Source organism: Musa acuminata, chromosome BXJ1-7 (assembly GCF_036884655.1).
Source record: "Musa acuminata AAA Group cultivar baxijiao chromosome BXJ1-7, Cavendish_Baxijiao_AAA, whole genome shotgun sequence".
NCBI classification, from domain to species: domain Eukaryota; kingdom Viridiplantae; phylum Streptophyta; class Magnoliopsida; order Zingiberales; family Musaceae; genus Musa; species Musa acuminata.
In genome coordinates, this window is record NC_088333.1 from 223,947 (window position 1) to 242,248 (window position 18,302).

The 18,302-nt window shown below is 39.9% G+C and overlaps 2 protein-coding genes across 3 annotated transcripts; one reads left to right on the plus strand and one right to left on the minus strand.

Annotated features, from left to right (window-relative positions):
* Positions 1–4,329: 4,329 nt before the first annotated feature.
* Positions 4,330–11,501, minus strand: LOC135678054 (uncharacterized). Of its 2 annotated transcripts, none has more exons than XM_065190369.1 (6): positions 11,255–11,501; positions 10,183–11,146; positions 9,880–10,067; positions 6,319–6,355; positions 6,140–6,204; positions 4,330–5,286 (listed from the first exon to the last, which is right to left on the minus strand). In XM_065190369.1, exons 1-6 carry the CDS (start codon positions 11,371–11,373, stop codon positions 4,809–4,811), a joined length of 1,851 nt encoding a protein of 616 aa, XP_065046441.1. In that variant the 5' UTR covers positions 11,374–11,501; the 3' UTR covers positions 4,330–4,808. The 2 variants fall into 2 exon arrangements, with proteins under 2 accessions (XP_065046441.1, XP_065046440.1); XM_065190368.1 differs by having other exon boundaries at positions 4,330–5,292.
* A 28-nt stretch (positions 11,502–11,529) lies between these two features.
* LOC135586071 (uncharacterized) lies at positions 11,530–13,819 on the plus strand. The gene is made up of 3 exons (XM_065190370.1): positions 11,530–11,885; positions 12,976–13,078; positions 13,653–13,819. Exons 1-3 carry the CDS (start codon positions 11,677–11,679, stop codon positions 13,692–13,694), a joined length of 354 nt encoding a protein of 117 aa, XP_065046442.1. The 5' UTR covers positions 11,530–11,676; the 3' UTR covers positions 13,695–13,819.
* Positions 13,820–18,302: the final 4,483 nt, after the last annotated feature.

Genomic DNA, 18,302 nt, shown 5'->3' on the forward strand with positions numbered 1-18,302 from the left:
TGAAATAATAGCATTTCTCAATATTTTTCCTTCTTTCATGCAAGGTTGGATTCTTTATCATTGTACTCCTCTTTTTTTTTTTTAATGATGATCTCTACATATTTTGCCAAAGATGTTGCATCTACATATTTTGCCTCTACCGTTATTGCTTACTTCTTTGAGCTTCAGATTCAATACTGAAGAAGTAAAGGTCATTGCTACTTCTATGTGTGAATACCTACATACATGACAACATCTTAACCTATGTCATTTAGACAAATTATATTTTCCTCCTGCATCTTAGGGATTTCTGCTTCCACAGCAGTTTGCCTTGCAGGTAAAAACTATTTCCCTTTCGCTGCTAGGATGGGAGATTTCTATCATCAGTGGTTCCTAGCTAGGTCTTGTGATTTCTACCTGCCTCCCTCCTTTGGTTTTTTGGTTTTGTCCCTTAAATGCTTAGTTACAAATAAAAAATTATTATTATTTTCCTGTGGAAACACAATATCTGTGATCTATAAGCATTACTTAATTAAAAGAAATGAAATCTAAAGCATTTTATTTTTGTAAATTAATTGCAAACATTTATCCAAAGCACTCTTTTAAAGGAAATGTTTGTTTCACCACCATATTTTTTACATTCCATATTAATTTTTCCTTGTTTGTCAAGATTTTTTGCTTCCATCTGGTCCCCAAGCCTACAAATGTGATGCTTAATTTTTTTAATTAGATTTGGCTCTCTCAATTCAGAATAAATCAGAAATAAACTTTTAGTCATCGAACACCAAAACAAGGAACCATTTGTAAAAGTAACCGATTACTATTGTTTGTTCGATGCTTAAACATGTAATACTAGAAAACGACTATTAACAAACCAGCTTGTGACACGGCCTTGGAGATAGATGAGTACAAATTTGACACAGTCGGAATCTTCAAAAGCTGACAAATATAAATAAAAACAGAATCTCTGTTCTTGCTTGATTGACACAATAAATATATCTGTTAGTATCCTTTTATTTGTTGAGATTTGAATAATATTTTATTGAGTATGTCTAATTCAATAAGAGTGTGATATAGGTTTATTTGATATTTATTTATTTATTAAAAGTTCAAGTCCTAGTGAACTCTGGGTGAAACTCTATAAATAAGGATGTATCTGTTTTTTTTTTCCTTCGAAGTGATAATTCCTTTTCTCCCTCTTCTTCTACGATAAAACCCTAGGGGTTTTATCATTTGATATCAGAGCAACGATCCTCAGAGTTCTCGTTGTAATTTCTCATAACACTTGCCACAACTATCATCACCTCAAAAAAGAAAAAAGGGGGTGAAGCCGACAGCCACGCCCCATCTAGCTCGAGCGAGAAAGGGTCGTCGTTACTATTCTCGGCTAGCGGACCACCCCTCTCGTCGCTCCTAGCCTTAGCAATCCTTGGTTGCTCCTAGCCCTTGGTGATGCTGCTCCTAGCCATGCCACCATTACTACCTCTCGACCTCGGCAGCAACCTTCCCTCGTCGCGGTGATCGAAATAGGAGAACTCTACATCTTTTATCGTAGCCATCGGTCACTACTATTTCCTCCCCTTTTTGCTACCGACATCGATAGTAAACCTTCCACCACGGTCGCCCTCCAACTGTGCACGCAACGACCATGCGCGATCGACATTTGCAACCCCCTCAATCGCTCCTCACGCCGACGCTGTCACCTTCTAGCCCCCGTAGCCTCAACCTCGACCACTCGGTGATCGCTCCCCTTGGGTCTAGCAACCGTAGTCACATGCGCAATCGCCCTCAATCGCTCCCCACGCCAGCATTGTCGCCTTCTGACTCTCGTAGCCTCGACCCTGATCGCTTGGCGATCACTCCTCTTGGGTTGTAGCAACCACAACCACACGCACAGCTACCCTCAGTTGCTCCCCACGCCGACGACACCACCTTCCAGCCCCCGCAGCCTCAAGCCCCAATCGCTCGTGATCTCTCGGCGATCTCACCCCACGTAGCGACAAAAATAGGGTAGCAACCTTTTCTCCTCGTAGCGACCACAACAAGCCTCTACGTCGCCCTCGGCGTCCACTTCCTCGGTAGCTTCGCATTCCTTCACGCCCTCAATGATACCTCGGACCAAACTTCACAACAGTCGCACCGAATAGTATAGTACCGATGCCCTTGTCCCAACACCAAAAACATGAGATGGAGATTACAGATCTGTAGTCTTACACAATAGCTGCCGACAACTCAATAAAAACCCAATTAGAAATCTTGGAAATCAGAATCGAGAACCGGTTACAAGAAACCCTTAACGATTTTTAAAAAAGTCTATTGGAGAGCTTTAGCAAGTTTCAACAAGATGAAAGTTCAAGTCTTATATTGAACCAATCTAGAGATACAGGAAAAAGGAACCAAGGACAGGACACAAGTTACCCACGCATAAAGGTGAAATTTTCAAGATGGGAAGATGGAGATCCGACCAGTTGGATCTCTAAAGTAGAAATTTTTTTTTCATTTTCACAGAACTCCAGAAGAATTCAAGGTGGAAATAGCTTCAATCCAACTAGATGAAGATGTAATACAATATTATAATTGGTACGAAACTTGCCATGGAGTTCCCTCGTGGGAGCAATTTAAGAGAGGGATTCTCGTTCGTTTTAGACCATCTGAATATGAGAATGTTGATGGGTAGCTCGTTAAAATTCGTTAGATTTCTACAGTGTTAGAATATCAGAGCAGATTTGAACGATTGTCAAATCAAGTCAGAGATTGGTCCGAACAACAACTGGTGGGAACATTTATTGAAGGACTTAATCTAGATATCTAATGTGAAGTCAAAGCTCGCCAACCCCGCACTATGATAGCTGCAATCTCATTTGCACATTTACACGAGGAAAAAATCAGCAAAGAAAATCGACGCCAACCTCGCACTATGACAGTTGTAATCTCATTTGCACGTTTGCATGAGGAAAAAATCAGCAAAGAAAATCAATGAAATAGAAGTGACAACAAACAGATGATTAGCAAGCCACCCGTCCCATCTATTCTTAGCCGAAACCCTAACACTCGAAGACTAATCCGAGAAGAACTCAAGGAAAGATTAGCAAAGGATTTATGCTAACACTGTGATGAAAAGTGAAGTAGGGAGCACCGATGTAAACAAGGGCAATTTCTAATGATTGAACTAATCGGGGAGGAATCAGAAGCTAAGAAACGTAGAGATGGACCTATCATGCATACAATAGACGTGGTATTCAAAGGTAAGTCTATAGATAGATGCAGCGCAACTCGTGCTGCATGAGCTTGATGTAAAAAGCAGTATGTCGAACAGAGTTATTTGCCATTTGCATTGCATCGGTTCTGCTCCATGGAAGTCGTGCCGCATGAACTTTGACGTAAAAGAACAGTGCCCATACGGCTTCTCGTGTGATTGTCACACATGATCGAAGAGTTCAAACAATCGAGGGACAGAGTGGGCTGCAGGAAATGAGTTTGATATGGTGAGTTAAAACAATCGATTAACATTGCATATAACTTCAAAAACATTTTGAACCCATTAGTTTGGTATAACCCACTTACTAAATGCAATTCCACCATAATTCCCAATGCCTACCTCTTAATTGCACACGTTTTAGACTTTAAAATGTTCAACCTAAATCCCTAATGTTGCATACATCATTCAACATTTCAAAACATAACATATTTTTTATTTCATATTCTTACTATCTAAATTAAGCACTCACGAAAAACTTTAAGTAATTTCAAAATAATTCAAGAGAGTTGAGTTACTTGTAGTCGAAGTCCGTCAAAGTCCAATTCATCGTTTCACCTTTGGAAGTTCTTGATTCATCCTTGGTTACCCTCTTCCTTCATTCAAGTTCATTATTTATTTTAGATTTTTATTTAATAAACTTATTAAGATTTAGTGTTCGAATTTCAAGTTCATCATTGTCCTTATTACGTGAGTCATGTGGTATTCATTTATCCGGAGTTTCAAATCTTTCTTATTCTTTGTAAGATGATTCAAGTGCTCATCGGGTTCAAAATGTTCCAAAAGTATCATTTTAGGTCATTAATGACCTGATTAATTGGCCGACCAAACTATATATACATGGATCAAGCATCAATAATACTACAATCCAAGGCCGACCAAACTATATATACATGGATCAAGCATCAATAATACTACAATCCAAGTCACTGAGAGGAAGACGAAGGCCAACAAATTAAAACTGACAATTCCAGCAATAAAATAGCATACCTTTGGTTTTAATTGGCAGACATCTCACCAGAATAAAAGACACGTCGTCATGTATCCCACGGATGATGAAGCAAAAAATTAGCTTAGCTGGAAACACAACATCATGCGTGTTCAAAGGAATTTGGGATCACTAATGGTGGACTTCCATAAATTGGCATCCAGCACCAGAGCAAGTAATCTATCATTTTACAGTTTTAAGGTTACAAGTGCACCTGGCAAATATATTATTACTTCAACCTGAAATCAACTTCAAAGGAATGTATAAACTTCCACCTTGGAACAACTGCAGTTTCCCGATTGTTACTCCAAAAAATATGCTAATCATTAAACAGAAATAAATAAATAGAAGATCCCCGCAGGATGACTTCTTAACCATCACTCGCTATATTTCAAATAACCTTTTCTGGTCACTGGGACATTGCAGATAATATCTACCTTCTCATCAGATGACGCCACCAGATTGCCGCAGCAAAATGAAAAAGACGCATTGAAGACAATGTGAGTGCAGAGACCACAGTTAACCAAACTGCAACCATTCCAAAAGGTTAAACTTCTCTAGTACCAATTCAAGTTGATGAATTGATCAGTAACCATTGATCTGCCTCTGAACTGGCCCTGAGTACAGCTCCCTGGTATTTGTTAGGCGTGAAAATGGAGGCTGAGTCTGACCAGGAGTGCTCCTCAGGGTAGTAAAGTCGTTCTCCAGCTTGGCATCAGACACAGACCTTGAAAATGCTTGTGCAAGCTCCATTGCAGAGGCTGCTTTCCCAGATCGAAGTGCCTGGATATCAGGTTTCGGTTGCTCAACAGGTTTGCGCCAGGTGTGAGTGTCCGAGCGAGGTTGTTCAAGTGGTTTCTCATTCCCTCCACTATTCTTCCGGTTATCATTTCTCCATGAACCCTTATGTGGATCTACTTTCTCAGAATCTGGCCGATAGCCTCTCCTCTCAAGATCCTTCTCGGTCCTTTGTCCAGCAGGGAGCGGAAGCCTCTCAGATCTTTCTCTAGACTGGGTGGTTGCATTGGGTTCAATCTTTGAATCATTCTTTGGAGTGTCATCCCTAGCCCTTACACAAGACAGTAGAACACAAGATAAGTAACTCCAGAAAGGTGTCTTAACTTTCTAAACTCGTAAAGTAGCTGCACTACTCACTTCCAGGTCACCACCTTATATTCAGTCAAAATAAAGGGAAAATTAAATTAATAAAATGAACAAAAAAATACATATTGCAAAACAATAAAAAAAACTTGGGCTATGATCTCATTTTAAAATATACTATCTAAAGAAAATAAATGATAGAAAATACAAAATAAAGGACCATGGAACCACTTAAAAGAATATTATAAATTTATTGAAATGAAATTATAGTTCCTATGCAGCCACCATCTGAAGTAACCAAGACATAAAATAACAAATTAGAAATATTAACCGTTGATCAATTCCAACAGAATGGCAGCTATTTTTCAAGATTATGAAGCTTACTTTTGATATTTCATTGTCTCCATAAACAATCAAAGCAGAAGAATGGTTTTAGTTCATGTAGCTATACTTAAGAGTTTCTGTGCTATGACAAAGCAAACTCTGATATTGACAATTTCTTGATCTTGCCTGATTCCATACAAGCAAGTTCCAACTTACAAGACTAATCAGTGACACATGAAAAATCAATATCAGGAAAGAGATTGGAGAAGATGATTAAAAATAAAGTTGAGCTTATCAACCTGCCTGATTCTTCATAAAAATGTTTTGTTTCTTAGCTTATAACAAAAGTCCCACCGATATGGTGTCCCAGAAACTAAGAGTCATCATAAGTCAGATTAAAATTGTAGTCTATTCTCTGAACAAGTCAGTACATCTACATTAAATTTGGTGAAACAAGCAACAAGGAAAAATTCATCAGAAACAACTGCTACCTGTTGGGTGGTGTGGTCATCTCAAGATCATTAGATGCAACATCTATTCCACGCTCCTTCAAGATCTGCAAGATTATCAATATCAGCTATACACCCAAAAGCAAAATCCAATGTTGCCAGCAACAAGGAATTACCCATGCACTGGGCTTAAGAAGGGCTTTATGAGGATAATCACTTACCAGTTCTCGTGGCCGAGCTCCGCCAAACACAGTTTGCCTACAACAGAAAAATGCATGGTTCTTAAGCAAATATCACCACCAACCATATTGTTTAGAGAAAAATCATAAAGTACAGCAGTTAAAATGTTTAAGTGTGCAATGAATGGGAAATAAAAGGGCGCATTTTCTTGAGTGTATAGCTACAGCAATATTTTTCCTCTGCATCAAGGGGTACCAATGGATTAAAAAATTCAATGAGAAATAAATAAAAAGGCATATATTATATAATTGTAAAGCTACAACAAAACTTTGCCTTTGCATATCTGTTTTACCTAACAACTAGTACATATAACCCAATCAACAAAACAAAAGATGCAGTACCTAAAGAGCAATGATGCATGGAGCAATTAGGAAATATAGAACATCAGTATGTCTTTGGAAACTAATTTGAGAATAACAAAAATCTTAAGAGTAGTGACATAAAAGAGAAATATATGCATGTACAAATATACAAGCATAACCTAAAAAAGGAGAACACAACAAGAGTTCGGTAAGACCAAATACATGAGTCATAGAACTTATCTGGATATATGAAGCAGAGTTCAGACCGGAGTCAGACATGTACGTATGAGTAATTAGATCAGTAAAAAAGCTGTTCTTCAAGGCACTAGGACTAAATAAATGCTCCCAGCTGCTAAAACTTTAGTAATTTGAACAACATGATTTTTTCGTTTAGCAAATGCCCTTCTGCTAACCCTGTATCTGTGGAAGCCTCCAGCATCAGACCACCCTTTATTTGGAAAAGGATGATGTGATTTATCAAAGCAAACCAAGCCAAGAAGAGATACAATTGGATTTGAGTTGGAAAAAGAAGACTCATATCCCCACTAGTCCTTGTGGAAAAAAAATCTATTGAAGTAGAGGAATCAGGTATGGTTAAAAAGGACTAAGTGGGAATAGACAAAGATGAAGTGACAGCTCTGCTCAAATAGTGAAGCACAATCAGGTTTTTTTTCTGATATTTCATGAGGTGGAATTTTCTCAGGGAAAAGTTCCTAGCCCCAATAAACATAATCCACAGTATATTAGGAAAAAAACATCGAGAGATCACGAAAATGAGAAGTCAACTATTACACAAATGTCAGCACAATATGCACCAAATTTTAAACTGATATAAAATAATCTCTATAATAATGAGAACTATTGCAAACATTTTACAATGAAGCTCATCTTTGGTAAGACTTCTTAAAAAATTCACTTGGCTTCCACATTTAGAATTCTCAGTCTTCTAAATTCAGTCACCAAAAACTTCTAAAATGATGTGAAAATTTAGAGTCTACATTACCCCATATGAAATCCATAGTTTGTAAATCAAAATCAAGATTAGAATTGGGCCATGGTGATACGTGTGGCTATACTGGCCACGTCTTATCAGTAGGAATTGAATCAGCAAAGAAAAGAATTTAAAATTCAAAAAAGGATACAACACATTAAAATAAGAAAGAAAGAAAAATTAACAGAGTTGCTAACATATCTTATCTAATGCGTTTTAATTTATTAATATTTTCTTAAAATTTTAATTATAACATTTCTCTAACATTTTGATACTTAATTATATATACAGAGAAGTAGTTATAACTTAAAGATTAATATACAGATTATAAGTTTCTATATGTTTGTGTTATAAATATTAAATTTTATTATAATTTAAAATAACAAGCCTCGGTACATTGCTCTTTTGAGATATGAGAGATCAAGGTTTAAGTCACGAGAAGAAAGGTTGCATTACTCCTTTATTGATGGCAACCTCATGCACTAATCGTGCACTAAGTTTGCCTTTAAAGTTTTTTACATAATATTTATATATTATATATTTAGTGCAAATTATACTCAAGTGATACTTTATAAGTTAATAATTTATAATAATATAAATTAATATATCATATATTAATTCTAATTTATAATTAAAAATTATATAAATAAATTACAAGAAGAAAAGATATAAAAAAATCTTTCTAATTCTTATCTATCCCTTCAATGCCCTCACCGAGAGGGCAGAGCTGCAGAGGGTAATTCATTGGAGCTACTAGTGGTAGCAATTGTTGAGACAATAAAGATGAACAATGATAACAGCAATGAATGATAACTAGAAAACCAATGCAATTCCTCTGATCTCTTCTTCTCTCTCTCTCTCTCTCTCTCTTATCTTCCTTTTCTTCTTTGTATTTTTTATTCTTCCAAATGGAATTCATGTCAAATTGCAAACCGGAATCAACTTGAATCATCATTCTTTTCCCCAATATTGATTAGCACCGATCAATTTTTCACCAATCTTTCAAGATGCCCAAGGAAAGAGGATAATTTGGATGATCAGGGGTTGATCCCAATTCGGCTCGTGATTTTTGTAACTATGGAAAGATCAATATGCAAACATAAAATTTAGAATAAGATAGACAGAAAATAAAGGAGTGAGATACAAACTGTAACTGACAAACAGCAACATTAAGTGAATCAAAAGTAGTTTTAGGGACAAGGAGCTAGGATAAAAAAATTTAAATAAAAATTCAATATAATTGAAGTAAAATTTATAATAGGTGACAAGCAATCACATAGGCCCAAAAAAATAAAGGTTCTGTAAGATTATAGATATGATAAAGATAAAAAAAGGAGGTGTTATCTAGCATTTTGCCATATTTTCTTGTCCTATAATTGCTATTACATATTTTTTAAGAAGAGACAAACATGTAATTAGTTAAAGTGGGATAATAATTGTGATCAAATATATTTATTTTCACTTAGAAGTTGGATAAATCTCATGAAACTGGGTAGAGAAACTTGGCTTCACAACACATATTAATGTAATTGTAGATAATGTAGATGAAAAAACAAAAGGAACACCAGACAGCAATAATTAAATGGTAGATACGGAGAAAAAAAGGAATTATGAGTTGAATGGATGTTAAAATGATTATGAAACTAGTACGGAATCAACATATATATATCCTCAAATAATGTACTTAATTGATATGAAATGCATGAGCAAATATAAAAAAGGTGCTCCATCTCCATACAATATTGATGTTTTGAGATCTTGTCTCTCGATACAAGGGAACAATGTGTTTGGCTATGCCAAGTCATGGAACATCAAAAAACAGAACAACTCCATAAACTCTTCGAATAACCACTGTTGTATTAATTATTTCACCTTTTGGAAAACCTAATATCCAATGCCCCTACATCTACTGTCGAAATCTGTTCAGCTTTCCCCCATTCATATAAATGTATTTATCAACTGATCCATCACATGAATTGCACGAAGGTAACCAGCTGAGTAAAAACATCCAAAAGGAAAGTAATCTAGGTTTGTTCAAATAAATAGCAATTGAAAAAGAAACCGACCAAGGCTCCCTGAAGATGTGTAAATAAACCAGATACTGATAGGACAGGGTTACAAGCCAAATATAGAACGACAAGATGACACGAATGCTGAATTCACAAAAAGATTATTCATTATTTAGTAGTAAATCATCCTACTAGCGAAATTAAAGCGTCAGAAGATTGGCACTAAATGAGATTTCTGACCTCCCCCTATCAGCATTCCCATCTGACTGCTCAATAGGCTGAGTACGAGGCTTTAGGTTCAATCTGGGACGCTCAGCTGCTCGACTCCCCTCTTCTGCACAAGCAGGCCCTGGTTGCGGCAGATTTATACTTCCATGCATTTCATGGACATTCTTAACTTGCACCAAGCTAACAGATGTCTGATACACCTACAAGAGTGCCCAAATGAAAGCCACAAGGTAAAGCCAAAGAGCTGGAAAATAACCAGCAACAGGACGACGGATAGAAAATGCTAAAAATTCAAGACGAAGAAGATCAGTATACCTGCTTCCTATCAAAACCTCTAGCGTGAATGTCTGGAGATTCCAGCGGTTTCCTCCTTGGAAGAAGGGTCAGTTTCGGACGCTCCAATACCTCCATCACGCCTTGCTGATTTAAGTTTGACCCACCAAATCTCCCATCACTGGAAGTTGGCCGAGAAACCCCTTCGCTAGAGAAGCCCACTGCATTCTTCTCCATCTCAGGATACACTGGAGATCCTGCCCTCTCCTGATCGCTTTCCCTATCCGTATGATATCCTGGTAAAGTCGTCTCCTTGGCATCTGCGTAGGCCACAAGCGACGAAACTGATCTCGGCCTCTCCGTCTCACGATCCCGATAGACATCATCCATAACCCGATTCGCCTCTCCAATCCTCCGATCCAACCCTTCGGATTCCTGTGATCTGATAGCCTCGCCCTCGGGAGGCCTCAGTTGCCACCTGCCCGATGACACCTTCTCAACCGCGCTGGCCTGCGCAAGCCTTGAAGCGGACCACATCGTGGCTTTGGGTTGAGTTGGCAACGGAGGTGGCGGTTCAGTTCCTACCTCCTTCCTCTGGCCCCAAGCAGATGAAGCGGAGCCCGGGTTGCCGGAGGGGGGAGAAAACGCGGAGACAGGGACAGGAACGGTGGCAGGAGACGGGACCACTTGGCTAGAGATGGGTCGCTTAGTGTCAGATCTGGTGGGCGGAGGGGTGCGGAGAGTGTTGTCAGGGGCGGCAGGGGAGCGGCGAGGTGCAGACGAGGCGTCGAAGGGCTTGCGCTCGTCCTCGTCAAAGTGCCCGCCGTTGGGGGTCGAATGGGGGAGGAGGGCGGGGGGCCTCTCGTCGAGGCCTCGAGCGGATGAAGAGGCGGCGCCCGCGGATCCGGGTCGCGGACGGAGAAGATGGTGGTGGTAGTCGGACCTGCCGGAGGCAACGGCGGTGATGGTACCCCAGGCGCCGGGTCGATCGGACTGCCTGGCGGAGCTGCAGAAACAAAAGGGAAGAAGAAGAAGAAAGAATGAATGAACGAAGAAAGATTAGCGTTGAAATCAAACTGAAGAAAAGAGGACAGTAAAGAAAGTAGTGGAGTACGCGCTGGCGCTGGCACTGGGGGCGGAGGGGAGGGGGAGCTGGGAAGGGATGGAGCCGCCATGGAAGTCCTTAAGCGTCATCGTCGTCGATCCGCTGAAAGAAGACTTCTTCTTCGACATCTCCACCCTTCTGTCTCCCTCCCTCTCTCGCTCCCTCCTCTCCGTCTGCCTTGGATTCCTTGCGAAACACACGAGACGAGCGAACGAGGGTGGTGTGTCTTTTTTGTTTTGCTGCTCTTCCTTTCTTGGTGGTCATATGATGGACGACGGATGATGGGGACACTGAGGTCGGTGTATGGGTGGAAAGGAAGACAGATATAGATAAAGTTGGACGTGGATGGGCTTCGTGTCCAAGTGTACGGCTAAAGATGGGCTGAGCCTATATTATATTACTTTTTTTGCCCTTTTTTAGTTTGGATCCGGATGAGGCATGGGATCCTAGATGAATCCGACCCGTGTTGGAAACAGCCAAATTTATACCCAAACCCGCCAGCCCGCTTCCAACACCGTACTCTAACCGAACTCTGTCCCCAACCAAACCCCAATAGGAGGCCCCTCCTCCCCTCTCACCTCGCCAACACCGGTACCGGCGACGCGCCGCCGCTTCCTCCTCCGTTTGCTTCTCTCTCGAGGTATCTTGATATCCTCTGTGAATAGATCCATTTCCATTTGCCCTCTTTCTGGGTGGCAGGGTTCTTATTCTTGTTGTGGACTTGTATGGACGTGCTGATCGTTAACAGGAGCTTGGGTTTTTTGATCGCTCTACTGTTGTTATCGCTGTTGTTAATGGAAGATGGTAAGGTCAATTTTGGTTGTCAATCTGAAGTGGCAAAGTTGATTTGCGAGACAAAGTTGGGAGAGGGGAAGAAGTTTTTATTAAGACGATGCGACGTAGAAGTCGTGATTCGAAGACTGAGAATTTCTTTTATGGATAAAAAAAAATGATTGTTTCTGGTTATACATATCCCGTTTCAATCTCTTCTTACAAAAGATTAAGTCGGGCGTGCGTATATTCCGTTGTTGCGAGGGTAAAAAGCTCACAAGGAGCTCAATATTAGTTCACTGAAGAGATTGTTTTACAAAATATAGTTTTATAACTGCTAGTTTAATGAGCAAATATTCTCTTTAAGCATCATGTTGATTTACCAAACTTGTTTGGGAGTTATGAGAGAATATTATTTGAGAGAAGACATGCGGAGCGGAGCGGAGCTTCAGGTTGATATTAGTGCTGATACGAGCACAAAAAAGGCACCTTCTATGTGTATGCTGTAGCAAGCTGCAAATGCTTACGCTCCTGCTGCATACAAAATGTTCGAAAGGGAATCTGAACTATGCATGGATTCTATTGTACATAGTTGCGGCCTAGTTGGGACAATATCTGAAGACAGGGTAACTGTTGAAGAGAAACTTAAAGAAAATTTTGGTGAAATTTGATTTCCTATATGGTTCTGTGACTTGCAGTTGCAAGAAGTTTGAGTTTCTTGGGCTACAATGTTGTTATGTTTTAAAAGTACCATATACAAAGATTTGGTATAATGTGTAATGTGGCACGAATTTGTAAAGAACGAATTTGAATCATTGGTATGTTGCATTGGAATGTTTTTTTACTTTATTGTGTAACAAGTGAAAACTGCCCCTCCATTTACCTGAATAATTCCATCCATGATTTGTGTTTAAGATATTACACGTTTTGATTGAGTTCTTCTTTCCCTTTTAATGCAGGATTTCTCAGCACCAGGCATCTTCAACCAGCCATGTATCGAGGACCAAATCCCATCAAGGCCACTGGAATTGGGACAATGGCATTGGACATCCAACTTCCAAGGTGATCTGTAGTTTTCTGTATGGTGTAGTTTCTACCGATGCAAATTGTGTTGAGTAATCTAGCACAAAATTTCAATTTGTTATATTTTACTTTGTGGCTAATCCTGTGGTCTGCTAATGAGAGGTCATTAGATTGGTGCATTTAAAGAACATGAGTTTGTCTAACTTCACATTTAACATGTCCTAAAAGTCAGTTCACTAACTTTTGCAAGTAGGCGTATGATTCATAGGATGAAGTGGTTTCTCTCGGTCATCATTACACGTCTTGAAAGGTTTCTCTTTTTTGCAAATTACTTTTATTGTTTATCAAGAGTTGGAATGCTCTCGATGTCGATCGACTGTTGCTTGGTTCAATGCATTGCAGTCTTGACCATAGGCTTCGTGGTCCTTGAATGGCTTGACGCATTTCCCCATTTCTTCTCCACCTCCACTTTCTGAGCATATTAGATTAGAGTGATGCTGCGTACCTTAACAAAACGCTTGGTTTTTTTCCGATTGACTTTGATCTTCTTGTCGAATTTTTGGCTTGTTCCTCACTGAAGTCTGCAAGTGTTTTAACTTTGAATATTTTGCAGATCATATTGGCAGAAATTGGTATTTGGTGGGGATTGGCCTGATGCTCCTACAATTGATTGGGCCGGTAGATGTGTCCTCTTCTGCTTCTGCCCTAAATTGAACAAATCCTGTATGTTCATCTTTGGTAGTGTGATTTTGGCACTCTTTATATTATGTTCTGGTGGTTGTAAAGATGATATTATAATTCATCTCATTACAGTGAAAGCATTGGCATTTCTTCTTAGACTGATGCTAACGAATTACTTGTTTTGAGAATATACGTATGTATATATGTATGTATGTATGCATGTATGGATACGGAGAAATTGATTTTTGAGTTGTAGTGGGAATCTGATCAATCTTGAATCGCTTGATAGAGCTACAAGTCTATGATCCCTCAGGCAAATGTTGATGGAGCAGACCAGAGCAGAGGCCCAGTTCAAAAGGAGTGGAGAGATGAGAAAGATAAAAAGATTGAACTTTATTCTTCGATACAGTGGTTTGTGGAGCTCCACCATTATTCTCAAAATAAAACAAAGCATCACGACTCTTTGGGTGCCAACAACAAAAAGACAAGGAAAATAATACAAGGAAGCAAGGAAAGCAGCATATAATATATGCCTCCGAACACCGACTGACATACTAGTCGATCTAGTTAACACCATAACATGTTTCACCGCACCCGTGAGGACATGAATGTTCCCCAACTTGACCGTGGCGTCCACGAAGTCGTCGAAGAACTCGGAAGCAAATCCACCCGCATGGGGTAGCACATAGGCTCTCGCCTGTGAGTCCTGCAGAAGAGCCGCGTCAGAGATGGAACAGCGCCCCTCGCTTCTACAGCTGCTAGTACTAAGTAGCCTGTGTCGAACGTAGTGAAGCTCCCGGGATCCATCTTCAGGAACGACGAACCTCGCTGCGTAGTTGGCAGGATCAGAGCTGGAAAGTGAGGAACAGGTCAGCAAATTAAGAGCATTAACTTAATTGGAATAGCTTCGAATGAGATCCAGAAAGAAGAGTCAAATCTACAACCAAGTTCACCTGATAGAACTACAAGGTCCTGCAGGATTAATCCCTCGGCTTTAAACATGCCGATCAACGTAGAAATTCCCGGAAATGGTGGTGGAAGTTGCGAGGCACTCTCGTTTTTTATTGATACAGTGCCATCTCTTCGGCCAGTCGGTACAGCCCATGAAGGGCCTTTGCTCTGATATCAAGCATCTCCATATAAAATCATCGTATGATCTCTCTTTCTCTAGGGCGATTCATTATGTGTTCTGATACGGGGAGAGAGAGAGAGAGAGAGAGAGAGAGAGAGAGAGAGAGAGAGAGAGAGAGAGACTTTGTTCAGGTGTTGCTCTTACCAGAACTACGACGTCCCTGGCAACCAGAGCCAGGACGGTCCACGGGCAGGCCTTATCCTCCATCACCCTATCGATCACGCCAAACCCTCTGGGAGTTTTATTTGGATCTGCATCCTTCTCAGTTTCATTTCCGTTGGCAGAATATAGTAGAACTGAAGCGGCGCATCCCTGCATGCATGCATCCACAAGCAAGCAAGCCTCGCTCGAGCGGTGTAGATGAATAGGTAGAGATATGTTCACATTTAAATTAGGAACTCGCCCTTACAAAACAATCAGGGAAATGCATCCTCAACAGAGCGCCAAAGAGAGAGACTCGGCGGCGCTTTTGATGACTTTGGTCATCTCACACCAAACACAATCGCTTCCGCGTTGGTACACGTCTTGTTGTAGAACCCAACACTCGGGCCTTGCGCTTCTGCAGAGCCTGAGAAGCAAAGGGAGCAACAGCAAGAGGAACAAGAGAGCCCATCCTTGTGGTCACAACTAGCTAGTTTGATTCCAGCGATGCTGTGAGGGGATTCAGAACTCCTACATAGATCTCCAGTGAACCAATACGTATTGTAGACTCTTCACACTTGCGAATGATCAAACTATGTCTCGTGAGATAAAGAATTTTTGTCACTTGGAATCTTATGAAACGTTCCAATTATTGTAGCCATAAAAAAAAAGAAAAAAGACAGGTAACTAAATCATTGATGGTGAACACCACTGTTATTGAAAGGGTTTCTGATAAGATTTAGAATTTTGAAGTCGAAATGCTAATTTTATTATCATTTTTATCTTTTCATGAAACATGTGCCTCCCTCCGCGCAGGAGAAATTTTTTTACGATGCTCTGTCCGATCGAAAGCACAAACCTCTGAACATCTTAAAGCTGACTTCAAGGGGGGGCATATTTTAGAAATCAGATCTCGGAGCAACATTCTAATTAACAGCCATAAATCGTAACATATGCATAAGAAACATAGGTTGCAAGTCCAGCGTGCAACCCTATCAAAATAGAATTCCATGCTAATCTGGTCGTGTCGAACGAAGCATATCCACCTGCAAGATGAGCAAGTCAAGCCGTCTTCGATTTGCCCGTTGTTCATGGGAAGGAAAGAAGGAAGGAAGGAAGGAATTCCAATATGGGGTTGACCACGTACATGGTGCAAGCAGTAAGAATGTGGAGCAGGATTTGGTCATAAGATCATGATTTCCCTGTTACTCTCTACATGTTTCTTAGATTCCCAGTCGGAGTGGAAATTCTAGATCAGAAGAGGCAGAGAATATGAGATAGATAGAAGAAAGATCGGGGCACATGAAGTGCCAAAGCCGTCAACAATCCCTTACAAAGAAGGTCACGAAGTCCTCGAAGAAGGTGAGCCAGTTAGGGTTCCCAACCGACGTAAAGAAGAGGTAGATGATGGAGCCATCAACGACGCCACACTCGGCAAGGGCGCACTGATCATCTCGCAGCAGCCGGCCATTGCTCAGCATCAGCACCAGCCTCTGCTCCTGAAACATCTCCTTGCTCGCGATGGCTTTCTTCAGACTCCCCACGGTTGCGTCGTCCTCCACCTCAACATGGAAGAACCTCCCTGTCAGGATCTCCACAACCAACTCCATCTCTCTCTCTCTCTCTCTCTCTCTCTCTCAGAGTGTGTTTTGGGACCATATGAGATGAGATGTTAACGAGGTTGCCGCACCAATTTCTTGACAGGTTTGGCCTCCAACAAGGTAGGGCATGGTGACCAGAGGATTACAGAAGGGAAGGTGGAGATGCAGGTTAAAGATGTCAATGGATTTGGGCAGCGAGGCGATGCTTTACAAGGAAGAAAGTGAGACGTGGTGGTGATTAGGGGGCATGCATGCGTCGGTCCGTTCCCTTAGCAAATGGAAACAAGTGGAAATATGGGAAGCAACGATGGATTCATCCATCATTCATGTACGTGATTCCAACTTTTAATGGGTCAAATTGACAAGTAATTTATGCGGAGGGGACGAGAGATCTCAGGGAAAATGGTTACCATTTTTTGCTGTGCTTTCCGTGAATATATATATATATATATATATATACATAATAAGGGGATGATCGAGCTTAGCTGGACCATCAATCCATCATATCGAGTTTTAACTCCCGAATTGTATGATAAAACCATCCCCAAAATTATAGAGTTGACAAGTCGACAAATTTGATCCCTTCTTCTGCTTCTGCTTCTATAATTTAATTTGATGTCCAACAATATAATTTAGTGATTTTTCAATAATATAACGATCTTTATCGAAGTTGAAAATTCATCAATTATGCAATTTGTTTTGCCGGAATTCTCTTGCCATATCATCTGAAAACGTTCGAGTGAGGTTCTTTTATTTTCTGTCAGCCACAACGATCCGATTGGTGATCTTATTTTTCTTCGTTTCTGATTGATTGTGTGATGCCACAGCATATGCTATACGAAGATAAATTTCAATTTTTTATTATTATGCAAATTCCTGTTCAGATCAGAAGGTCGCTTTTAGAAGAAGATTGTAATTTTGCAAAATCACGAATTAGTTCGAAGATTGTAAATTTTAATTACGAAAATTAAATATGTTTATCTTAAAATATGAGTAAGTATAGTAAGTAATTAAATCAATAAGTAATAACAATGAAGAGCATAAAAGGAAATACACACTGAATTTATAGTCGTCGTGACTTACGTCTATTCTAGATTCCTCTTTTCATTGAGATCATTCACTTTCACTAACCATCTTTTTTTCAATAAGCAAATATCAATTATCTAACTCTTTTCTTATTTTCACGTGAGAATCCTTACAACTCTATTTTATAAATAATCCTCACACCTTACTTAGAATCTTGAGAACTCAATACTTTCAACGGAGTTTATACACTTCGAATTACAAGTTTTCTTTTTGCTATCTTAAGCAAGAATGAGTGAGGTATTTATAGGCCTCAAATAGCTTAAAAAATGAATCATCTCTAGGTTTCTGGAGTACTAACGGTACTACCACCAGGCGGTACCACCGCTTGTCACACTAAGCACTAGCTATACCATCATTTACCTAAGTGGTACCATCGCTTGACACAGCATATAAGATTGTGTTCTAATGGTACTACTACTAATTTAGGCGGTACCATCGTTGGGTTTTCCAAAAACATACACTACATACTTTCTAACTCACAAGCAATTCCACCGTCTAATTTAACGGTGTCACTACTTAACTCAACTTCAAGTCACTAAATTAGCCTTCCAATAGGCTCAATTCATTCTTGATTTAGGCCAAATGAGACCATAATCAAGTTGACATTGTTACACTCAAAACC